We start from the raw sequence: 26,771 nt of genomic DNA, 5'->3' as shown, positions 1-26,771 counted from the left end.
ATAGGCTCTTATGTCTAATAAATTATGCTTATCTGATGCCAATTAAATATTTCCAAAAATTACTGTGGACCCCAAAGGATATATCTCTGTTAAATTTCTGAAATCAAAATTGTTTTCAAAAAAACATTAGTTTTACCTGTACTATGCATGGGGAAAGAAAAAAGTCAATATTTTGAAAAAAATGAGTTTATCCAATTTTGTTTTCTTAAATCATAGCAAGACTGTGACCCCCACAAAACCTATGTGAGTATGGGGCAGAAATGAAATGAGCTTAATAGGAAATAAACAACGAAATTTCGGGCACGATGGGGGAAGAGAGAGGGTTAACTTGAGAAATTTAAAGAAGGCCATATAAGTAGATGCAGGGAATATGAAGTGGAAGTGAAATATTGAAGATTGTAATAGAAGTGAGAATGTTAGGTTAGCAAAATAGTAACCATTGTGATTGGGATGGAAGGATATATGTTGGTTGTATGTGGAGTTAGGAAATGGTTTATTGTAGCATTTGGAATTACAGGGTGGCCACTCAGAGAAATTAAAAAAAGTATCAATTTCTTCAAAGATTGGGGAAAAATGGAGAAAAGCTTATATTATGTTAAAAAATCCAGAATTTAGGGCATAAATTGTTAATCTAGTATTCCCAGCAAGAATGATGTTCCCTATTGTTATGAGATGAGTTCCTTTTTTCCACAGTCCATCATGTATTGCAGGAGCAGGCAAGAACTGATGAAATCATTGTTCAAATGATTTCAGTTTTACCAGTGGATTTGAATGAGAGTTAATTCATACTAATAAGTAATCAGATCCAAACATTGAGGAGATCAATCAGGAAAAGAGAGGCATATTCATCATGAATGGGAATTCATAAATTGAGGGACCTGCCAAAATTAATGGTTAATTTATATAATTTCAGATGGTGCTTAGAATAGTGGAGTGTATTTTCCCAAAGTCAATCATTAAGCTACCTTTACTGTTTGACAACTGTTAATGACAGTGTCCAAGTACCTTTGGTGAAATACACACCAATTGTAGGAAGAGCACTTTCATCTTTAATAATATTTCCCATTTTTATTTCCTAAATTTTCCAATCATATAACTTTTAAGTATAGTTTCAAAATTCTCAATTTTCGATAAAAGTACAATTAGTTACATTTTTTTACAGAATAATGAATGAAAAGGAAATGAACTCAGAAAACAATTATTCATAAATAAATGAAAGTCAAATTTATTAATTTGACAAATGCTTCCACTAAGTTTTGCAGACTAGTACATTGAACATGAATGTTTCAGCACTTGCACTTTTGTATTTAGGTTGTGAAATTCAGAAGTTGTTCTTTCTTCTCAGCTGGATTATGTAGACTAATACCTGAAAAAAAAATTTGAGTCATTAATTTTGCCTGGTATTACAATATTGAAAAATATCAAACACTTGCGTATGAATTATTCTTAGCTTTTTACTCTCAGTAAGCATGTGAAACATGAGCTTATTTGAAGCTGATATACTATGAAAAACTACCACCACATGCATACAATATTTTCAACTCAAAATCCACCACCATACAATATACTATTAAGAATTCCACCACCAAGATAAAATTGCCTGATTTCAAGGATTGATATATGTTAAATAACTAGCCAGACTTTGTATAATAGCTTCTCACACATCCACCACCATACAATATGATATTAACATTTCCACCACCAAGACAAATAATGGATTAACAAATATTGAAACTTGCCAGGCTTTGTATCATAGCTTTTCACACTCTCCATTGACTGGAAAAAGTTTAGTCGACTAATATCTTAAAAGTTTGCAGATATTTGCCTCTGGATATCGGTGGCAATATAAGGTGAACTTAATATTTTTTAAAAATATTTTATTTGGCAAATTATCAAAATGGAAGCTATTGTCACCACTTCCAGATGCAGGAGTATAACCATTATTGCAGCTGTCATCCCATACATTGACACATTTGGTCATTTTGTTGATATGTTGTTGTTGTGCTTGAAGAGATCTTTTACCAGGATTGTCTCCACCATTGAAGTAATTGTCATCTCCTCCAGATCCAGGGATATCGCCATTAGCACAGCTATCATCCCACACATTGACACAACGTATCATTTTGCTGACATGTTGTTGCTGTGCTTGAAGAGATCTTTTACCAGGATTGTCTCCACCATTGAAGTAATTGTCATCTCCTCCAGATCCAGGGATATCGCCATTAGCACAGCTATCATCCCACACATTGACACAACGTATCATTTTGCTGACATGTTGTTGCTGTGCTTGAAGAGATCTTTTACCAGGATTGTCTCCACCATTGAAGTAATTGTCATCTCCTCCAGATCCAGGGATATCGCCATTAGCACAGCTATCATCCCACACATTGACACAACGTATCATTTTGCTGACATGTTGTTGCTGTGCTTGAAGAGATCTTTTACCAGGATTGTCTCCACCATTGAAGTAATTGTCATCTCCTCCAGATCCAGGGATATCGCCATTAGCACAGCTATCATCCCACACATTGACACAACGTATCATTTTGCTGACATGTTGTTGCTGTGCTTGAAGAGATCTTTTACCAGGATTGTCTCCACCATTGAAGTAATTGTCATCTCCTCCAGATCCAGGGATATCGCCATTAGCACAGCTATCATCCCACACATTGACACAACGTATCATTTTGCTGACATGTTGTTGCTGTGCTTGAAGAGATCTTTTACCAGGATTGTCTCCACCATTGAAGTAATTGTCATCTCCTCCAGATCCAGGGATATCGCCATTAGCACAGCTATCATCCCACACATTGACACAACGTATCATTTTGCTGACATGTTGTTGCTGTGCTTGAAGAGATCTTTTACCAGGATTGTCTCCACCATTGAAGTAATTGTCATCTCCTCCAGATCCAGGGATATCGCCATTAGCACAGCTATCATCCCACACATTGACACAACGTATCATTTTGCTGACATGTTGTTGCTGTGCTTGAAGAGATCTTTTACCAGGATTGTCTCCACCATTGAAGTAATTGTCATCTCCTCCAGATCCAGGGATATCGCCATTAGCACAGCTATCATCCCACACATTGACACAACGTATCATTTTGCTGATATGTTGTTGTTGTGCTTGAAGAGATCTTTTACCAGGATTGTCTCCACCATTGAAGTAATTGTCATCCCCTCCAGATCCAGGGATATCACCATTAGCACAGCTATCATCCCACACATTGACACAACGTATCATTTTGCTGACATGTTGTTGCTGTGCTTGAAGAGATCTTTTACCAGGATTGTCTCCACCATTGAAGTAATTGTCATCCCCTCCAGATCCAGGGATATCGCCATTAGCACAGCTATCATCCCACACATTGACACAACGTATCATTTTGCTGATATGTTGTTGTTGTGCTTGAAGAGATCTTTTACCAGGATTATCTCCACCATTGAAGTAATTGTCATCCCCTCCAGATCCAGGGATATCGCCATTAGCACAGCTATCATCCCACACATTGACACATCTCTTTATGGAATTGACAACATTTTTGCTAGTGACATCTGTGTTAGCAGTGATATCTCCACTTCTAAAGTAATCATTAGTTTTTCTAGATCCAATAAATGCTGATGGCCTGTGGAAATAGGCCAGATTATTGAGTAATATTTTTGAATGATAATTCAAATTATTTGCCCCTGGAATATTTTCCTCATTTCTTGCCATGTTCTTCCTACTGCTTGGTGAATCATGTCTGCAAATTTATTTAATAAATATTTATTGTTAATGTTAGCCATTATAATACAGGTTTGAATCGATATATTTCTGAATATAACACTTTCTAAATTATAAATCATATCATTGTTTAAGATTATTGCCAAATAATTATGATAAAGAAAGTAATATAAAGTATATAATAATAATAATAAATAGAGTTTTGTTGTGGATATAGATAGGGAATAACAAGGTAAGAATATAAAGTAATATTTTCTAAATGCTAAATTTTAGCAAACATTTTTTTAAAAATGTTTAGAGATTTTACGATACTATTTCTAATTATGTCTATAATTATAAAAAAAAACATTAGTAACAGAAAACAGTTTAAGAAGCTAACAAAAGCAGTAAAATAAGAGAAAATCATAGAAAATTATATGAATGAAAATTGAGACTGTAAATAAAATTTAGATTAACTGAAGCATGTTTTTTTCTTCTTATGGTGCCATTCTTCTTTCTGTGATTACTAAGTACTTGAGCTCTTGACGTATGCTGTTAAGATTTAATCTCCATTATTTCCTTGAGTCCATTCAGTCTTGAAAAATGTGACAATATATCTATGTTATACATATATTGCTTTTATTCCCCTTCAATTTTTCTTATCCACTTAACATGCAGATGAGTTCCTACTTCATGGCTGAATGCACCAAACATGTCAGGATTGTAGTGAAACTTTTACCAAAACATGGTTTCAAAAGCCAAATAAATGTCTCACCTCAACTTTATAAGTTCAATAACCTGGGAAGTAGGGTACTTTAGCATTTACTGTGGTTTCACAAGTTTCACTCACAACTTATAGGTGTTTATTATTTATGAATTGGCTTAACAAATATTGGGTATCTGTAACAGTGTTTGGAGACATATGATTGGTAAGTAGAGTTCAACTTTTTTGTTAGGACTTTAGAGAATTGTGACTTAAATCTTCAAACTCTTGCCTTTTAAACAGCACAATCCTTTACGCAAGAGCCTTTGGACTACCAGTCTAATTCTAAGGGAAAAATAAAATTTTCGATAAGAGTTCTCAAACGATATTTCAGGTATTTTGATCTAATCAGACTATTGACTTATCAGAATAACATTGTCCGGCCGCGGTAGGATCATATTCGGGTTAAAATCAGTCTGTGTGCATTCACACAGACTGGCACACATCCTAGTGGTGGCTTGCAGGGTACTAAAATAATTAAATAAAATAAATCTTTGTGTTACAAAATGGAATATTCACACGTAGATGAAAATATTCTAACCGGTGTTTGGCGTGATGGACAATCTTTCAAAACCTAAAGTAGGCATTATTCGTTGGTAAAACCTTAACGGCGTCGATGTGTTATCGCGTGACGGTATTTTGTGTGTGGAGGGCAAGAACACTCAAAAGCATTCTATTGCGTGCATTGGGCTCACGAGACATTATATCACGATGTACGGGAACTGCTAAGTGGGGTACGTATTCTTGAAATAGGGAATTATTCTGTGGATCATAATTTTTCTGTTAACAGTCATGCAAGGGTATGGGGCAAATATTAAGAGTTTCCAGAGGTCGGATGTGTAATACTTCACAAATCCTCGAAAAGAGTAACTCCACCTCGGATATTTGATTGCATGCCCATCTCCTTTCTCAGTTGCTTGCTCTCCGGTACCGAAACGGTTCGTGTCCGTCGATCCCCTCTCCAACTCTTCCCCATCCATATCAGCGGATTGCTGCCTGAATAACACCATCGTCGGTTGCCTCTTTCTTCGACGGCGCCTACCGGGGGAATTGAAGGATCCCAAGTGGCGAGCTTCAGCCAGAGCGGATAGCACATCTTCATTGTCACAACTGTGCGATAGCCCAGCGTTGAAATAACAGCCTCGTTTCCTGGTTTTGGAATACAATAAACATAAGTGATAAGTGGTAGTAAATGGGAGTTTCAAGTGGCATGATAGTTAAAGTTAATTCACACATGGAAATATACCACCACAATTATCGCTGAAAAATTGTCAGATATAAGAGGGACGATGAATAAAAATAGATGGTCAAGAAAGGAAATAATCTGGTCAAACTTAGTATTATTTTAAATTTCAACACATCATCATACCGCTAAGTAGGGTCGCCTTCGTGGGCCGTTTGGCTTCTATAAATAGGCGTCATTTTGAATACTATTTCCGCATTAAAATACACCGTATTATTATTTCTCTTTGCATTGGGAAAATTTAATACGATGATAGTCACCTTCACTCATGATCTGTTCTTATTTCAATGCTCGACATACTGGAGAAAATAGTTAAATTTCCTGGGTCAATATGAAGCAATATATAAAAAGTCGACCATTACTTCGGCCATTGACGGATAAAACTTTCATCTAAATTGAAATACTTCCTTTCCAAAATATTTAAAAATCAATTAATTTCATGATCGTCACTAGACTTTGTTACTGACAAACGAAAATACATATATTTTTCCTGTGATAATATGATACCTTTTGAAGGAATTATGCAAACATAATTGCACATAAAATTATTATTACATCTCCCAAAGTATTGAAAATTCTAAGAATATTCCATATACAATGAGTTACGCAAACATCGGAGATTAAAGTTTGTATGCAGATGAAGATGGTAAAATAATATTAAATCTGTTGCAAAATGTGATCTGAAGAAATTTCCAATTACAGATTTTATTAATGTCTTTATTGAACTTAGAACCGTTTAATTTTGGAAAAAAATACCATCTGAATTCAAGGAAATTACTTAAGTGAAATTCAATTTCATAATTTTTGTTTTTATTTTTGAAATATCAATTCGTTAATGCTCCTAAAGATCATAGCATTATTATTTTGCTCTCGCCTATTCTCAAGCCAAGACGTGCATGGTGAATTTTTTTCATTGAATGATAAAGTTTTTGGGCATTCCATTTTGAGATAAAAGATTTTCTTGTCATTGTTCAATCTGACTCTAGTTGTACTTCAGAGTTCGTTCGTTGCTATTCAATCCCATGGTTAATTGGATGTAACCGCCCATTCTTTCCTATTCAAACAGTATTCTCTGTTGCCCTGACACGTTTCTTATCTCTCTTTATTTGGCTCACTTTTACTGCCATGGTCGCTTCCGTGGGGCCGTCGGTGGGTTGTTCATTCCCTTGGATTTTACTTTCTACATTTAAAGTTGGGGTATAACAATGTTTAAGTGCAAATGTATGCATATTTTCAATAGCCTTTTAATAGGTTTTCAACAGTAAAAATAATGAAAATACAGATTAATAGGTTTTCGATAACACTAGTTGCTCGTCTTAATTAACCGATCGATGCTTCCTGTACACAACCGCATAAATGGTGAACCGCAATTTCTACCGCAAGTACTCAAGAAAAATTCTGCATTCGTCTGGTATTTGAAATGCCTCCATAGAAAATTGAAAAAAAAACATGTTCCGTCGGAAAAACTTGCACGAGCAAAGCAAGGGAATAAAGCTTCTACTAACTGCGGGAGTAGGGATTTGCTCATGGTATTTAATGTTGGTTTCACTATTTTTACTCGGTACTTTCTATACTCATTCATGGCGCTCAAATGGCTATTTTTAATGCCAAATGCCTCCCATTTTTTGCTCTTACCTACCATTCTCCTTTTTATCACGCTCTTCAGCTTCGAGTGACTCCTGAAAACCCATTCCGTATCCTTTTTCTGCTTTTTCGAATTTCCTTCAACAACTTCTTCTCTTCTGTCAATGCTTAATCCTTCTTTTGTTCTCCTCCCTGAATAGCTTCCCCCCCCGTTCTCACATTTCAAAAGCTTCAATCATGTCCACCCTTTTCCTTCGAAGTTCAGGTTTCGGAAGCTAGGCTTCATTTCAAATTCTTACCTAAACTCTTCTCGAAGTATTCACTCTCTGCATTCATACCCTCCTTGTCGTGAAGCCTATTTTTTGTCATTTAAAGAATTTTCCATGTACCTGTCAGATTAAATTAAACAGAGCTAATTTCGTCAATTCCAAGATGGAATTAAAAGAAGCATTTAACGGGCATGCGAAGAAAAAGTTATGATACGTTTCTCTCATTTGTACTTGACGTTGTATATTGTTTTACTATTATGCAGAGTAACAAGAAACTAATAATGCATTTTCCATGATTCGGCTACTGCCCAATCATTGTACTGATGATGATGCAAAATAATTGGTTAGCTTACCCGTTGGGATTATTCGCTCACATTGTCGTTCCTTTGATAAGAGAACTAAACTGGTTAGTTGGCAGTGAACGGTTAGAGCTGTTTGGTCGACAGAAATACCGTTTCACAGAATTTCTTTTCTCAGTCTGTAGAAATATACGCATGGGACTTAAGCAAAGCACTTACGAAATTATATTGAAATTTTAAATTTTCTTTTTTGAAGCCAAATCCACAGTAAAGTATTGATTGTTCAAATTGAAGCTAAATAATCATTTTTGATTTTTTAAGGAGACTTTCGTAGCTTTGTTCCGCGAATTGCTTGAACTTGCCGATATAATGAATAAAATAATTTCTCTATGCAACCATGGAAACATAATTATAAGCCGTATTTTCTAAAGAAATTCGCAAGCGTATAGGAGACACGCCAATAATCTTGGATGAAAACTCAACTCATGTATTTAAATGATACTCTTTGCTGACAATTTGTCATTCCTGTTGTTATTGCGTCCTAGCATAAACTCTTGGTACGTACAATTCCGTACTTATGATATTCTGAGGAATAAATTATGTGATTCCAATGAGTTAAACGCCGTCAGTGTAAAAGGCAGAAACTACGTGAAAACGTTTTCGCCAAGGACATTTCCATCTCGTCAAAGGTGGTGACGAGATAGCGAACTTTTTTATTGTAGGCATATGCCACATGGATAAAGGTACTGGAGAAGATAAGATTATGCGATTGCTCGCTTAACCGCAATTGGCTATCTACATGCATTCTCCCGATTGTTTAACAGCACTGGTTTTCCTGCTTACATATTTTGGTGTGATATAGAAATCATGCTGAATATTTTCAAAGTTAAGTAGGTTTGGAGTATGGAATTGATGTTATCCTTTTTTTAATCAAAATACTTGTGATCTTCTGAAATTGATGCAGCTGGCGACCCAAATGCAGAATCTCAACAATGGTGCCTTAATTCTTAATCTACTGCCGGAACGCTAATATGAATAAAATGTACATCATTAGTCCCCATGGAGAACTAGTTTTGTACAAGAATTTCTGTATATGATTCATTTCTATTTTTCAAACAATTTTGTGGGCTGGTAATATTATGACTTAATTCAATATGGCTTCCATATGAATGCAAGAATTCATATTTGCTATTATGCCTTTCACCCTCCCATTCACTAAAACCTTGACGTGGTGGAAGGGCTTTTGCGTTCCGATGACCACTAGAGCAACGCTGGCGAGAGTAATGATAATTGCTCCTGGTAGGATCACTCAATCCAGATAGTTCGACGGTTAGGAGCCAGACGAAAGGTAGTCCACGCAGCGTCTGTTCCTCAGTGAGGCGGCTGCAATGGCGTCTGACCCCAGTGGGGCGGCCAGTAAGTGATGGTGTCACGTTGAAAACACTATTGAGGAAGGCAACGGGAAACCACCTCAATTATCATTCCCAAGATTTAAATGATGAATACTACAGAGAATATGAGTCCTGGCAACTATGGGCCTCGGCCCAATCGGCCGTGTGTCGTGCCCGGCAGCGGGGGAGGCAAGGCTTCCGCGGTCGTCATCCCACGAAACCCTTGTAAGAGAAAACCGGCAGCAGCAGGACAGAAGACGCAGGAGAAGAAGACCAAATTAGTTAGAACAGGAACGTGGAATATTAGGAAAATGTTGAGGACAAGAAAATTAGAGAATATAAAGCGAAAGATGGAAATAGGCCATATTAATATTTTAGGTCTATGCGATGTGAGATGGAAAGATAACAAGGATAACTTGAGTGATAGATAGATAGAGTAATATATAGCGGCGGGGACGAGAGTAGGCGAAAGAAGAGATGGTTATGAGATGGGGGACTACGGCTTAAGACGGAGACGTCTGAATTTCCTTCTCCCCGGGGTCATTCCTCGTGCGAGGAATGACCACGGGGAGAAAGCAATTGAATTCTGCAGGAGACAGGGGTTAGTCCTCACCAATACTCGGTTTAGTCACCAAAAAAGACCCATTATTACATGTAAAATGCCAGGTGACTCAGAAAGGTTACAGTAAGATTATATTATGGTTAGACGTAGGCTTAGGAACAGCGTGATCAATTCGCAGAGTTTCCCGGGAGCGGATGCGGACTCAGACCACAATTTAGTTGTTATGAAATGTAGCGTACGTTTCAAAAAGATAAGGCAGGGGCGGCGGGTTAGGAAATGGAATGTAGAAGCAATAAATGGATTGACAAGGACGTAGTATCAGTAGGCTGAAGAGAAAATCATGAATCAGGGGAAAGGGCTGAGTACTATCGAGAAAAATTGAAAATATATCAGAAAAGATATCGGAAGCCGCCAAACAAACTATAAGAACCATTGATGGGGAAAGAGCAAGGAAACCAAGATCACGGATGAGATGATTACAAAGATAGTTGAGAGATGGAGATGAAGGAAATGGAAGTATGTAAACACAGAGTTAGGCAAAAGGAAGTACAAAGAGTTATATAATAAATTGAGGTGGGCTACAAATAATGCAAAAGAAGCATGGTGGAAGACGCAGTGTGAAAACATGGAAAGTTTGCAGAGGAACGGTGAAATTGGTGCGCTATACAGCAAGGTCAAATCACTATCGGTAAGTAAGAAGAGAAGATCTGCGCTCACAGTTAGCGATAAGTCGGGTAAGATAATGGTTAAAACAGAAAAGATCAAAGGGAGATGGAGGCAATATATGGAAGAACTATATGGTAAAGAATTTAGGCCAACATTGTTAGACATAGAAAAAGAACCTGGCGTAGACGAAGATAGCTTAGGTTAAGACGTACTCGACATTGAGATAGAAAGGACATTAAGGGAGATGAAATCAAATAAGGCCGTGGGGGTAAACAACATTCCTGCGGAACTAATAAAAGTTTGAGGAAAAAATGGGAGGAAGAGTCTATGTGGACTGATTCGTAGTATCTATGAGGAAGGACTCTGGCCGAAAGACTTCGTAAGATCAGTGTTAGTTCTTATTCCAAAAAAGATAAAGGCTACGTCACGTGAGGACTACAGGACAATAAGTTTGATATCCCACGCAGCTAAAGATGTTCTCAGGATCATAAACAAAAGGATAGAGAGTAGGGCATATGTTTACTTAGGAGATTATCAGTTTGGGTTTAGGAAGGGGAGAGGTACGCTTGATGCCATTGCAGTCATGAGATTATTAATCGAGAGAAATATAGAATACGAGTACAACCAGGAGGTATTTGCCTGTTTCGTAGATTTCGAAAAAGTGTTTGATAGAGTGAATTGGGAAAAACTAATGAGTATATTGAAGAAAATAGGAAAAGGTTGGAGGGAAAGGAGGCTAATCCGCAACCTGTACATGTCTCAGGCTGCACAGGTGCGAGAGGGAAACGGGGAGTCCGGATGGGCAGTGTTAGGAAGAGGTGTAAGGCAGGGTTGCCCATTATCACCGTTGCTGTTCAACCTGTATGCAGAGGAAATGATTAAAGAGGCATGGGGAGAACTGGAGGTAGGGATGAAAGTGGGCGGGTAATTCGTGAAATCAGTTAGGTTTGCTGATGACCAAGCTTTAGTTTGTCAGTCAGCCAAGGGGTTGTAAGCATTGTTGAGTGAATTGGAAATTCAGTGCGTTAGATATGGGAAAATGTGAGGGAAACGGGATGAGAGAAAATATTAAAGCCTTATTAACCCTATCCTTTCTCTTTGCGGAAAGAGAAAGGCTAAGGTTAACATTAAAATAGGAGGGCAAAAACTAGAGCAGGTAGAACAGTTTACGTATCTTGGAAGTGCTTTGGACCTATATGGTCAAAGTAGTAGGAACATAGGGAGAAGAATTGTGCAAGGCAAAGAGGCTTTCACAAGGAGGACGCAGTTAATGACGGGGACGTTGAGTAAGGATGTTAAGAAAAAACTCGTCAAAACTTTAATATGGAGGGTAGTTATGCACGGAGCGAAAACGTGGTCACTGAAGTAGGAGGATAGACGCAGAATTGATGACAGGGAGTAAGTATGTAAAGAAAAGGGCATAAAACTTTGATATGGAGTGTAGTTATGGACTGCATAAAAAATGGCCATTGAAGCCGGGTGATAGACATCGGGGTGTTTTTTTTTACTCTATTCAAAAATATATCGGTGATGAGTCTTCTCCCGAAATCGTGATTAGCTACTCCGATTTTGAAATGTGAGAACAGCAACAATCTCACCAGGCAGTTGACCGGTAATGTCAATTTCAACACCATGTACCCGCCTTTTCTCCCTAAATGTATGACTAGAACGGCAAACAACCTACGCCAAACCGAGAACATGCCGGCCTCTCGACATTCCGTTGGTGATTTTCAACTTATACGTATGATACATGGCAGGGACGTTGAGTAAGGATGCTAAGAAAATGCTCTTCACAACTATGATATGGAGCGTAGTTATGTACGGCGCGGAAACATGGTCACTGAAGCAGGAGGATAGGCTTAGATTGGAGTCTCTTGAAATGTGGGTTTGGAGAAGGATGGTGAACGTGAAATGGATCGAAAGGAAAACAAATAGAACGTACTAGGTATGGTGGGTTTGGTGAGGGGTTTGTTGGGAGAAATCATTAGGAGGCAGGAAAAATGGATGAAGGGCGTATTGATCGGCAGTGAGATGTTAAAAACTAATAGATAGGAGTATGTTAGGCAAACGAGGAAAGGGTAGGAATAGGATAGGGATGTTGGACTGGATGAAGGAAGGAAGGTAGTACACAGAGATTTAGAAGGACTTGATGTGGAGTAGGTTGCTGGGTTGTTTTTTTTAGGAGTAAACAAATATTTATTTGATAGTTGTGTCCATGCAAAACCTACCTTAACCGGCAGACTACTTAATAATAATATGCCTTACAAGGCGTCTATCGGCCTCAAGCAAGGAAGTGTCCTGTAGAATATACTTTATAATATACATACATGTCATGAGAGTATGCGTTCCGAAATTTGTAAGGGGCAAAGACAGAGAGCCTGTTAAAGGTATCACAGCAACAAACATCACATGGTACGACGGCCTAGCTCCATTGTTGCCTGGTCCATTGCGGGATATCCAATTAGATGGGTAAACTTACGAAAGCATAAACCTTGAATCGCTCAATTCTGCCGATCGTTGGACAAAGCTGAACCGCCGACAAAAGACATTTTTACATCCCAACTTCTCCTACACATTGACGCCATTCGACCACGCGATTGGGGGACATTCCAAACTCAGCCTTATCTAGTAGCCTTGAAATGGTAGACCCATATATAATTCTAAAAAGAGTTTCATAAGCCTAGAATGTTAGTTAAGTTTCATTTAAGAGCTGAAATTCATTCATTTCCCGAAAAATATTCATCATACATAAATGGAAACGTAAAGTAGTATCGTAGTTCAGAATTGTGGAATCATTACCAAAATAGAGTTAATTAAAAGAGTTCCTCATTTTCTAATTATTTATAAGATACATGTGATATAAATGTAAAATTATTAGCTATATTTTTGCAATATCTCAATCATCACAGACTGAAAAATATAATCTTTTCCTTCAGTCTTACAGTTGAAATTTAAGGTCAAATGTAATAACTGGAGCACAATGGTTTAAGTTATTTCTGGGCGAGATAAAGTATTTACAAAAAGCATAAAAGGCGGCATAACGAAAAATGAGCTTCGAGGATAGATACTTTTAGTTAATAGAGAAAAATAAAAATATATGCCACAGGTCGAAAATATTATCAAATTTTAATCCCGATTGTGATGAATAGCACGGTAATAATAGTACGGTTTAATGAATAGTACGGTAGATCGGATTCCGGAAGATGAAAATGGAGGCAGAATTAACAACGGATACAAGTACGTATTTAGGCAGTAATTGCAAAGTAATAAACACGCTAACTAGTTTATAACTAAATAAATCCTTGTGGCATAATGGTGGGAGATCATTGTTCTAAAAACTATGAATTTTATTATTATATGCTCGTTGGGAAATTCAAATTGTTTTTCTGTTTCACGCACAATGGATGAAATAATTGATTGATATAGATATTATTTAAAATGGGCTTATTTCGATTTGAGATATTACCAAAGATATTGAACGACGTTATGAGAATATCCTAGTGGATAAAAATATGATCATTAGCGAATCACTAGAGCCTGTCTAATTATTTAATTTCATTCTCATCGATTATTTAAATGGCAACGTGCACTTACTACTTATTCGATAAATTTAAATTTTGCAGAAACTGATTCATTCGGCATAAATAAGACTGACAATCAATTTCCGAGCCCCATTTTAGGGATAAGTATGTTTCTTCTATGACTACCAAACAAATGGGCTTATTTCGATTTGAGATATTACCAAAGATATTGAACGACGGTATGAGAATATCCTAGTGGATAAAAATATGATCATTAGCGAATCACTGGAGCCTGTCTAATTATTTAATTTCATTCTCATCGATTATTTAAATTATGGAGATAATTAGAACTTGGTCAATGTTATTAGATTTGCTAAAAACTAAATTGTCGGAGAACTTCAGCGTCGAAATATACTGCTACTGCCGTTTAAGAGATGTTGCAGATTGGTAAATAGTTATTTTAAAGAGCCTTTTTATTAGATTTTATTAGATTATTCTGTCGACGGAAGGCTGTTCACGTTGGAGCCCTGCTGCGGTCAAAAGTTGAGTAAACTTTTTCCTTAAGTTTCCTTTACTATTTTAGCTATAGAAAAATGCTTCCTCATCTTTTAGATATTTAGTTTTCAACGAATCCTGACGTGCGTACATCATATAATGTTTTTATATACTCTTGTTTAACCATAGAATGATTACTTATTCTTTTGTTTGTCCTTCGCCTCCTCTTTAACTGCATACATGCACAACGCTCAATGAATAAAATTAGACAAGTTTTCGCATTCACCAAGTCCAGCTTTGAATGACTTCCGCTAGTTTTATTCGACGACAGTAGCCGGGGCCACCTTTCCTCCACGATGTGTGAAGTATGACTCCGGGCCCGGTGGGTGACGTGCAGCGAGTCGTAAATAAGAGCCACTCGCACGTTTCAAGGAGGCGGACGGCGAAGGAGCCGGCGGAATTGGAAATGAGAGGGCAGTTGTGCGAGAGTGAATTAGTTCAGTTTTGAAGGCGAGTGGTCGGGTAGAGGTTCCGAGTGGAGAGAGGGGCGGGTGAGGCGCGTAACAGAAGAACAACTGAACGGGCTGCCGAGAATTCGAAGGGGAAGAGCTGCCTCGGAATGCTGGGGTGAAATGAAATATTGAGCGTGCAGGGGGTATAGCCGGGGCCGCCGCTGCAGAGGAGGCGCTAAATGATAAAGTTAGCGATGGAACTTGGCGAAAGGGAGAGCAAATCCGAGAAGAAACGCGTGGAAAGGAGCCCGGGATATCGTTTTTGCCCTGAAATGGGCTGCTGTTTTGGATTGTGAAGCATCATTTCCCATGGGAACGGGAAGTTCACTGAACCTCCTCTTATCCGACCAACCCTCAGCAACAGCAGTAGGAATACTCGTTTAAAATTTTAAATCATATTTTCTTATCTCATTTTATAACGTAGCCGTCATGAGCTCCGTTTTCAATGGATCGAACAATAGGAATCCCATTGGGAATTTGGTGGAATCGGGTCGGTATTACGCGAAACGGTATTTTTATTTCTCTAATGTTTGCTAATGCTTAATATGTCATACGAACTGGGCATGGAAAACATAGAATCGAAATGGCCAACATTATTTAACATTCTACAGCGCCATTGGGGAAACTTAATCTAGTAAACCAACATACACGTGAATTCTACTTGTTGAATTTTTGGAGTTTTTAGATGATTCATGCAAGTCATGCAACTTCAGCACCTGATCACAACCCAAGACAATTTACTTTAATCCAAACAAAATTCGTTTAAGAAGAAGGTATCACATTTTTTTCTCGATACTTACTGCACTGGTTCCAAGCGTTGGTCCATGTCACTGAGTAGCCTTCCAAGGAGTATGGTGGAACGCAGGGCTTGTAAATCCTTTAACCGAGGAAAATCCTGCAATTCCTTGAAGTTGCTGTATTGTAGAAAGCATACAGAGAGAGCAGTGAGGAAGTGTTTCTTGTTTCCTATATTGATTTTTCTTGTTTTTAATCCAATACTCACCAGAACTGCACTTTATTAACAATCATCTTCAATGGTGTAGTCACATTTGACTGACGACGATAACTATTTTTTCAAAAATTTTATTCGTATTCATGAAATAATAACAAAAATGAATGTTGTCTTTGAAATATAAAAAAGGATAAATAAAAATAGCATAAAGGTAATTAAATAAAATTAAATGCGCATTAAAATGAATGGTAATCGGATGTTAAATAAATTATTACATTGAAAATAATGAAAGTAAAGCTAGAAATAAATATCTCTTCTTTATAGAAAAATACCACATAAAATTAAAAGAAAGGAAACATATTATGAAATGCAGAACACTTGAAAATTGATGTATTTTGCATCGTTAAACTGTTTTCTGGTACCTTTTCACATATAAATCTTTATTTAAAAACAATGGAACCTGAAAATTTTGCAAAGCTATTCGGTAGCTATACAGCGTACACAAAACGATAACGTCAGTCGAAAGGCATATTTAGATTAAAAGCTTATTTTTGATGTAAGTTGAAAATACATGGACATTAAAATCGCCTACGATTCTAAGCTTTCATACTTATGGTCTAATGCTCTTCTGTTATATTTGGCGCAATCCCATGAGACGTAATGGAAAATAAATTCAATACCAGTATTAATTATTTATTCGTATAAAATATGAAAGGTGTTTCAATATTTTGTCTTAATTTCGGAATAAGTTTTGCAGCTGGAAGTTGCGCTATGAGTTTTTGAAACAGAAAGTAACGAAGACATTTCGTGTGAATAAAACTGCAAATGAGTTTTAGAATAAGAATCGGGAAACAGAAGGGATAGCCAAAATGGCAAATAACCTTCTCGAAAAGAGCTTCCTCTGTTTCACCGAAAGTAATGCGTATAGGAAAAGTAGCTACCAAACGAACAAAGTTGCTTCAACGTTTAATTAGATGATAATTTAATCCATCAATTTTAATTTTCGGCGGGTCGCGTTCATTTTCTGTGTTTTTTCATTTTGCAACTTTTAAACGGGATTTTCCCATTGATTAGTCAGTGAGTGCATTTGACGCCCGGGCCGTGCTTGAATCACGTTTCGTACTATGTGGAAATTCTGGGTTTGGCATCGTTTGTATCCTGCGTTTGACACATATATGTTCTTCATGAGACTTAATGGAAATGAGGTTTTGTGTTTACCCTAGCAAAATCCTTTTGCCTCTGAGCCCGGATGCATAACGGTGATAAAATATTTACCCTGGATACTTTTAAACTAATTTAACGCATGCCTCATCATTAGTTGCAAAAATAATACGCATATCGCCAAACACAATACAATGTAATCCTGTTCTTGAATAAAGAAAATCGAAGTTATATATTATCTAATTTTCACTGATTCAAGTGATGATATGATTTTCCTCATTCTTTGGCCATTCAGTACTATAGAAAGTACCGTTATAAATGTTTGGGTATAAATACTCAGCGGAAGTAAGAAATAATAATTGAGTTTTTGAAAGGTGAATTTCATTTGTACATATCCAAACCTAATAAATATTTGTTACTGATCCCGATCACTGGAATTGCCGAAATTTTAAAATTTAAATCAGTTTTAAGCTATGCTGTTGATTGATTACATGCCTTTCAGAGAATATATCTGTCGTGTCATCTTTCAGCGCTGTTGCAAATGTAGCCACCGTTCCGATGATCAGGAACCAGGCTACACATCCAGTTGGTGTCATTCCCCGTAGTTAATGATGGCCAAGGCGCTATAGGAAAAAGGAGAGACGTAAAAACAATAGAAAATAATATTTCACCCTCAGGAACATTAGTTTTTGCGATTTTGATCGTAAGAGTTTTTCTGATGAATTGCTTTATCAGTGCATACCAATTTTAATGGGGAATATGAATGGTATCATTTAAGATAACACATGGAGCGATGAAAAATGTCCATATTTTTTGAGCTAAATTTTATTAGGAAAAAGCAAGTAGGATATAATTTAATTCAGCAATATTTATTGCTTCAATTTCAAGGAGAAAAATCATTTAATTATTCTTTGGTTGAGTACTCGTCGGAATGATTATCTTGATGGGCAAAATGTGAGCATAGTCCTTGCAACGTTACACTTCGGGAAAGCCAAACGGAGGAAGTATCGTGAAAGAGTTCACTGATCCTTGAGAAAGTGATGCGATCATCTTAAACCTGAAATATCTTCTGAAACGTAAGAATCCACTCACTATGGAAAATTTTACTGACAAATTACGCACATATGCACGCAAATGAGTACGTAGGGTATAGAAGCATGCGTGTGAATACCATGGTATACAACGTTGTTATTTTGATAATATTAACAGTGAAATTATGTGGAAACATTATTGTTAAATCAATTTAAATATGGTTCTGGATGTAGGCCAATTACCATTGGGAGCGCTATCAAACCTATGAGAGCTCAGCCCCGCGCATGAACCACGGACCTGACGTGGGGATATAAAGAATAAGTGGTCATTTAGCAAGAAAGGTATTTCTAGTCGGTAGGAAATGTATTACCCTAGGTGTATGCCGTATACATGATTTGATCTCCATGCCTGGAGACTTTGACTGAGTCTTATTGCAATACTTCTCGGAAGATAACCTGACTGAACATTTGTTGTAGTTTCGTACTTCTAGGACTAATTGAAAAACAATAAATTGGGATATGAAAAGGTAGCATGTAGTACCATGTACTAAGAACTATAGTGATGTATACTTTTGTGCATATAAAAAAAACTATGCCTCATTCATATTAAGAGAGATCGCAGCGAAAAGCGTTGGAAGGTGAGAGTTGTTCTTTGGGAAACCTGAAGTACTTCGGCTAGAAATAAAACACTAGACGAAAATTTTTTCCGCTCGTTCATGGAATATTAAAAGTAATATTGTGCCGTCGCATGAGTAGTTTTACAAATTTCCAATAAACGACGAACGAATTTCCAATAAAAAACGAGAATGGCCAAAATGTAAAACTCAACCAAACTTTTGAGACTATAAGACCTTCATACAAGTTTTAACGAATAAAATTGACCATCAACAAGTTTATTAATTGAAATCCGCCAATTGCTTGTATATTGCTGACTCTTTTCAAAGTCAGTATAAAAATGTACGTAAACACATACGAGAATCATATTTAAAATACTGTTCTTATACTTTTTTGATCCAATTGTATTCAACTGAAAGGTTATATGTTTCAGAGTTTACAGTTATACTTAACAGTCAAGTTAAATATGTCTGTTAAGCTATACAACTTCTTTAAAAATCGATCCATCACCAGCATGGCATTTCGTCACAAATTGAATACAAATATTCCTAAACCTAAATGTGGACCTAACATGACTAGCGCAAGAAATGATATCACCGAAGAATGATCGATTCGAATTTAAGCTGCATGACGTCGCATGAATGGATTTTAAAAGAAAACAAGACGTTGATGGATTGACATAAGCTTCGAAGATTTTTTGTAAAATTACTAAAAAATTCTAACACTTTAAACACCAGTCAAATTGTATCGCAAGGGATAGTCCTATTTATTGCTTTTTTATTGGTTATTCTTAAAGTTAATGGAAAGATTTAAGGAAAATTCTGACTTGACTGGAAGTAGATGGTTACTTGATAAAATTGACTGTCACTATGTGGGATTAGCATACGGAAGTTATATTGTTCATGCTTTAAAATCATTTTTTTTACTGGCACGCACACTTCAGTGCTTCGAGTTCGGTCGTATAAGATTAATATCCATGCAGATATTTTACATTATTACTTAATTTATGGAACATCATTCAATTGGTAACGAGTTTTATAGGTATGACCGAGCTTCAGAATGAAATAATGCCTTACGAAAAATAATTATAACAATTTAAAAATAGACATGTCTCTTTTTGTCCCTGATATCTAGCACTTTATGAAAATAGATAGTTTTAGTTACAAGGGAAAAGGGCGGATATCCTTGAAATTAATAAAATTCAAAAGTAATAGTAATTACATGCCTGATATTACTTTTAAATACTTTTTACCTCGGAGCATTAAATTATCTACTTCAGGATGCATGGCAGTCTCTAAAAGAAATGCAATGAGTTTCCAATTTAACATCATTTTCAACTTTCTGTGTAGAGAGATAAATTTAAAAAATTATTTTTGTTCATACTCTTCCTAAGAGGCTCTCCAAACCCACTACTGCCTTAGCTACCCGCTCAGTTGAGGACAGGCTTTTCAAAATTCACCCTTACACCTTACTAACTTGGATATAAATGGGTATAATCAGGAGTGCCTTACTCCATGGAGTTGACTTTTAAATTTTGTTTGACTCAAAGTTTTATATTAAGAAAAAATTTTTATAATCATATTCGACCGGTTTTCCCTCTTATGTAACCGCGGAAAAGGACTGGGAATATGAAATCATAAAATTCGACGATAAAAATTAATAACAGCCAAAGCTAAAGCTGTTGATACCGGTATGTTTTGGGGAGTGGGTGGAAAGTTTTAAAAATATTCGAGGTCCGTTGACACCCTGGTTATTGGATATCTAGAAATCCCGGAAGCATCCATCCCCTCACCCGGATTTCCCACCAACCTCTTCTCCCGTCTCGCGCAATTTACCCGACTCTCTCCCCATATTTTCCACCAGTCCTCCTATGCGGTCATTATATATGTAGGTTTAAGTACGTGAGTTTCAAAAAACTTTTGCTCCAAGCCATATAATTCTCTCTTAGCTGTGGGAAGGCGTTGTGAAAATGATTATTTGGCACCCAAATTTTGTAATACTAGGTAAAAACTAAGGGGAATTAATTAGTTGATCCCAGTCTATCATTTTGCTGGCTATCGGAAAGACCACGGCGGTAAATATCAACACATTCACTAAGATGGAATATATTCATCGTAAGTGGAATGGAATCCCAAATTCAGTCCAATTTTTTTCTCACGGGCTCGTTAGTGATCCGTACTGAAAGGAAGCCCACATTACTGACTGTTTGGTTGACGACGCGAAAGAAAAGAGACATTCTCACCTTAAACTCGTAAAATTATTCCGTGCCTAGGGTAGAGGGTTTTTAGAAGTCTTTCAGAATTTTCAAGGGAATTGCCACATGTTGTTCATGCCCTCTAAATATAATGTTTGTAATCATGTATTAACTTACAAGTTTTCATTTCATAAGGATTCTCTAGCTACAATTACGTAAGTGTTTAACCAAATAATTAAAGTTAAATGCTCCGTGAGTACTTTTACGGTCACCCAAGAAAATGTATAAATTCTAGTATTACTTACCTCATTTTCTTTAGTGTTCTTTCAGAAAACTACCGAAATTTATTTGCATTTTTCTTATCCAGTCTAAATATAAACATCTCTCAACGGTAACTAAATTTAAACAAATCTAGATGAAATAATTTCTTGGCACTGAAAAATTTCTAAATTTTTCCCTAAATTACTATATTTACCATCGGTGTCCATTCTTATATACAAAAATAAACATTGTATCAATCATTTCTGTTGGTTCAAAAATTTTTAGCTTTTAAATTAGATACTAAATATGTAGAAGGTAAATATTAATTATCTATTTGCTTATTACACAAAAATGATTCTAATGATTCTAACTTCACATAGTTCGTAATAATTCGTTGTAAAATTCTACGGGGTTTGTATCGAGTTTTCAATAATTTGATAATTGTGCATGAGGGCGCTATGGTTTTTACAAAATCGTTTTCAGCAGCAAAAAATTACCACACTAACACTACAAAAGTTTCGAATTATCGCGAAATTTCATCGGTAGTATCCATCTTCTTTAATTTGACATTAACCCTATTATCCCCTCACAGATTAGCCCTCGCATTTTCCATATTAAAAGTATTCAAACGAAAGAAGTAACTTGCGAGTTATTATTCCATTACTCTGGAATATATTAGTTGATCGCTTTAAAACCTATCAAGCGTGGAATAGCCTATCTAGACACCAGTAATTTCAATTTGCCAGGGAGTTTTGGTAAAAAGTTCGCGTTTGTTAAAAATAAGCATGCAGTGTTACGTATTTGTTCATGAGGGGAGTCAGGAAGGAGGCAGAAAAAAGACATGACTAGTCGCTCAAGCACATATCTTGGGAAGAGAACCAGTCTGTAATGCTCCTACGTATACTTACCGGTGGAAATTCACGGATACAAAAACACATGCAAATGAAATGGTGCGAACGGTCGGAAGACTACAGGTTTCAAAACTTAGTAAAGGGCCGGGAAAGCAGAGTTAAATCGCAGGTGTAAAAACCAGATGAGCGATTCGAGTATGGGTCTTGGGAAAATTCTCTTTTCACCTAAACAGTTTTTTTTTTGTTCTGCAGTACTAATATGCAATATGCATACGGTATTACGTCGGTAAACAAGCTTGGGCCAATTCAAAAAGCTCTTGAAACATAAACGCTGAATTTCGTATGCTCACTGAATATTCGCAGAGCGAAAACAAGAGGGCTGTCTGAGATAATATATGTATAATTCGTCGATCATAGAACACGTTTGGGTTACCTCCTGTTTAAAAACGGTTCACCCACTCATTCATTGTCATAATTTCATTCATACTCATGCTTTAGAATAGAGACAATAACCGGGATTCGTAATGCTCTAATCCACAGCTCTCTTGTTTGATATTTAAATGAAAAATGAAATTTGAGTTTCAGTTAATTCGTACAGCGAAAAAGAAGAGCAATATAAAATATGGAGCGAGGTCTTAGGGACTAAACAAAGCTGTTTTACTTCCCATGAAATTATTTTTTCTTTATCACACGCGATAGTTTCAATGGCTAATTTTTCGATTCAATTTCACGATTATTTTTAAGTGTAATGTTTTCTCAAAATAAGTCCGCGTACTCTTCTCCTTGCCATTTAAACGTATTCAAGGAAACCTCTCGTCCCCAAGCTCTATGAGTTTATTAAATTAGTTTTTTTTTGTGTTTTGAACATAATTTTTGAAACACAAATACCTTGTTTCCTGCGAGACATGTCTTATTCAGCGCTATCCAAAAAGTGTGTATTTTTTGGTAACCTGAATATAAACTGTAAAGTTAAAAAAGAAACCGTAGCCCTCACGAAAAATAGAGAGGATAATCTAATGAGTGTTGCATTAATGACATTTTTGATTCATTTATTCAATCCAAATCCACAGCGGAAAATTAAACTAAAATCCTTTCCGTTTAAAAGTTGAGTGAATACTAACAATATACTTTTTTAGATTCAATACCATCCCGCCTCTAATTTATTTGGACTAGTTTTCCGATAAGTATTAATTTTAAATGTTATTGCCACGCATCCCCTGTAATTGATTTCCGACATGAGGTCTCATTTAACACCTAATTAAATTTAGTTGATGCTGTTGAAATTGAATATGCAGAAATTGAACGAACAATTACCAATTTCCTTCAAAATTATATTACCTCTGACAGTACAATTTTGACGGAAAACGGTAATCGTTCGTTACAGGTATTACAAAACTGTATTGTCACAAGTAATATAATTGCCCACAAAAATTTCAAGAATAAAATTTGCTTTATCATTCTTTTAAAAGATTTTTTGTGTAAATTTTCAGTCCGTAATTCATGCATGAAAGATTTTCATTTTGTTCCTGCATATTGAGAAAAAAAGATTCCTTATGCTTTTGAATGGAAAAAAGTACTGAAAGTCGAAATTTCTTTTGAACTCCCCTGCCAAAAATTTGACGAAAAAAAGTAGGTTTCAGGTTCAGGTGAATAAGTAAATAGAATAGAAAAAGAATAGTAAAACTAAGCAAAAAAGAGAGAAAATGTTGGGCGAAACATAGTTGCTTCATCTCTCTTGCTTTATCGAACGCTATTATTCAAAATACTAGTAAAAAATCAATATCGAACAAAATATTAATTCTTGAATTTAATTTGACTATTGCTTTTAGCACTTGTATTCTCACAATTATTGCATACACTTTTATCTTCAAAATAAGACAAAAATTCTCGCATTGTGAGAAAATTCTCGGACCTTGAGATAAAAAAAATACTTTTGGGCATCGTGGACTTAATTTTTTCGAGCAACCAAGACTATGTTTCCCGCATGAAGTCTTCCGCGAGGGACCCTGAACCTACTGCGAACTTGGAGTATGACTTCTCTCCTGAAGTAAAATGCGATTTTGATATATTCTGGAGGTGGATAGGCCATCTCCGTGGGGTACTTACCGCAAGAGAGATCCTCACTCGCCCGACAACCTGCCGAGGGAACTGATGCGTACTCGCGAGAGAGTTAGACGGAAAAGCGGGCGTGGACGGGCAAGCTGTGAACAGGCCGTCTGCGACTGGCGACGATCTAGACGACTGACTACCGGCGCCAAAGCACCGAGAGTGCTTTATAAGAGGCGCCTTCAGCCGCGTTCCCCCTCTCCAGGCCCTCTCCCCCATCCCCGCGGATCCTCGGCCATAGGGGGAGGGGAGTGTCGCAGTCGGATGGGCGAGTGGGGAGGGAGGAAGGGCGGGAGATGGGGACGTTGCGTAGGGGGCGAATGCGATGTGGGGGAGTGGTGTGGTGGGGATGGACGAGGATATCAGAGTGATGCGTGGAGTATCCGACAGGGAGGGGGTGGAAAGTGGTAGTGGGGAGGGTTGTGGGGGTGGCAGGTCGGGGGCGTTTGGCCACGGGAGTTAAGGTTGAGGTACGAACGGCGAGGGACGAAGGAGAAATCCGTGTTAGTGGCGGGACAGGCAAAAGGATAGGGGTGTTGGATTGGGATTTGGGGCAGGTGAAAATTTTGAGCGAAAGGGAGATTAGCGGGAAACGTTGGGGTTACAAATTAGGGGTGAAGTATGGAAGGCGGGTGACCGATAATGGGGGATCAGAAAGGCTGGTGGAAGTATGTCAGTGAGACTCAGTGAACGATCAATCAAGATGCGAACAATTCGTATCGTACCTACGGTCATTTCACGAATATTTGGCTTCTAATTTCCTCCGTACTCATTTTTGGGAATTATATTCCTATTGCTCAATTCCTTAAGCTCTATAATTTTCTCTAATGGGCAAAAACATATTAATTCATCTGATTTAAATCATTCCATGATACTGAAAAAATGACTGGAATTTTTATCAAATGACTTTCGATTTACTGTTAATTTTATTTATTTAATAAGACGTTTAATCACAAGCCATTCCCAAATTATTTTAGAACAAGTAATTCAAAATTTTGAATGCATATTGCGTAGAATAAAGTAATAATTTAACATTTTTAGTAGTCTGGCTCTACAATTAGCATATAATTTGGGGTAAAATTATGGTTTACTTATCCTTATGGATAATTTAAAGACAGTTGTTCTGTAATGAAAATAACTCCTAGATGAGAAAGATGTAAAAGAGACGCCCTCGAAGCCCGGACTCACAGTTCGGCCATGCTTCACGTCAACCCATCCACGGAATTGCAGTTAAATAGGCAAACAAACAGCTAACGGGTTACTTCCATGGGCATAATTGAAAAACGACGAGCTCTCCACTCTGCGAAACTAGGAAGGAAATTCGAGCTTTGCCAATCAGGGAGGTAATCACAAAAATGGTAGTGGGAAGGCAGAATTGTAAGATTGAGGTACGAGGAAAGTTTGCACTCCATATCAAACGATGTTTTGACATTCAGGGTTAAAATTTAAAAACAAAAATATAGTTCATGAATAAAGTTCATTATAATGAGCTGAACTTACTCAGGGAGTGGCAGTGGGATTAGTAAGCATAATGGTTTGTGCTTCTCCAAAGTTTATGGAACTTATGGGATTATACATATAATGATTGTTGTAGCTCAAACTTATCATTCTTATATTTACATATCTGCCTATTTCTGGCGATTTTCTCAAAATTAATTAGTTAATTAGCATATATCGACGCAAAATAGTAGATATATTGGTTGATAATTTTTTTATTGGCCATTTGAGTTTGAACATTCGAATTTTCACTCTTTCAGACGGATACAATAAAAATTATTATTCGCATCGAAATCAGTGCTTTTTGTTGAATAGGTCGCCGCTTTGCTGGAGAGAAAACATAAGAAATCTTTTTTTCCTCGTAAAACTGTACTTTCTTCCAGATTCCTATCCAATGGACCCACATCTTCGAGGGTATCCGAATTATCTCTGTCTCTAAAGGAGGCATTTTACAGAAATAAATTTTATAAGAAGAAGATAAATTGGACACTCTTGGAGTGTAAAAGCAGTCCCTTGATGAAATTTTCTTCCTGTTATTCGTAGAAATTTGCTTTCTGAAGATGCAAACGAAACAGGGAAGGGAAAAAGAACGTTTTATCAATCTATTCAGTTATTTCAGCCAAAGTTCATTCACAACGTCTAACCTAAGAGGTACACGGGTATATCATTGTATTAAGGTCATAGAAAACGATTATTTCCTTCGTCCGGACTTGGATGCTACATTAATGATATTCTCATTCATCAGGAACCGAATTAGAAGGAAAACTTTTGGAGGCAGTGGAAAGTGGAGGAAGAGAGAGGGGGTTGGGAAGTCAACCCTACGGTGTGGAGAAAAACTTTCGCGCCCGTCGGATGAAGTTATACATCAGCAGTCAGAGAAGGAAACGGGTGAGTTTGCAAGAGGGAGGAGGGGAAGGGGTCTCCACAGGCAAACGGAAAGATACCAACGAAAGAGGAGCCAGGAATAATCTAGGGGAACGAAGTGGAGATGAAAGCGAAAACGTCGTGGGTGTACGTTAATGCGGACAAGGAAGCGAAAGGGAGAGAGAGAGAGAGAGAGAGGATGGAATAAGGGAAGAGAGAATGAGA

General features: G+C 37.0%; 1 protein-coding gene across 1 annotated transcript; it reads right to left on the bottom strand.

The window, feature by feature from the left end:
- Window positions 1-1,224: 1,224 nt before the first annotated feature.
- LOC139694193 (uncharacterized) lies at window positions 1,225-24,312 on the bottom strand. Its single transcript, XM_071592628.1, has 5 exons — window positions 24,186-24,312; window positions 17,623-17,750; window positions 15,815-15,928; window positions 5,349-5,621; window positions 1,225-1,366 (listed from the first exon to the last, which is right to left on the bottom strand). The coding sequence occupies exons 2-5, from the start codon at window positions 17,721-17,723 to the stop codon at window positions 1,360-1,362; spliced, it is 495 nt and encodes a 164-aa protein (XP_071448729.1). The 5' UTR covers window positions 17,724-17,750; window positions 24,186-24,312; the 3' UTR covers window positions 1,225-1,359.
- Between the last annotated feature and the right edge of the window lie 2,459 nt (window positions 24,313-26,771).

This window comes from Hetaerina americana, unplaced genomic scaffold (genome assembly GCF_022747635.1).
Source record: "Hetaerina americana unplaced genomic scaffold, ioHetAmer1.1.p SCAF_5, whole genome shotgun sequence".
Classification (NCBI taxonomy): domain Eukaryota; kingdom Metazoa; phylum Arthropoda; class Insecta; order Odonata; family Calopterygidae; genus Hetaerina; species Hetaerina americana.
The sequence above is the reverse complement of the archived record's forward strand: the minus strand, read 5'-3'. Positions and strand labels throughout refer to the sequence as shown.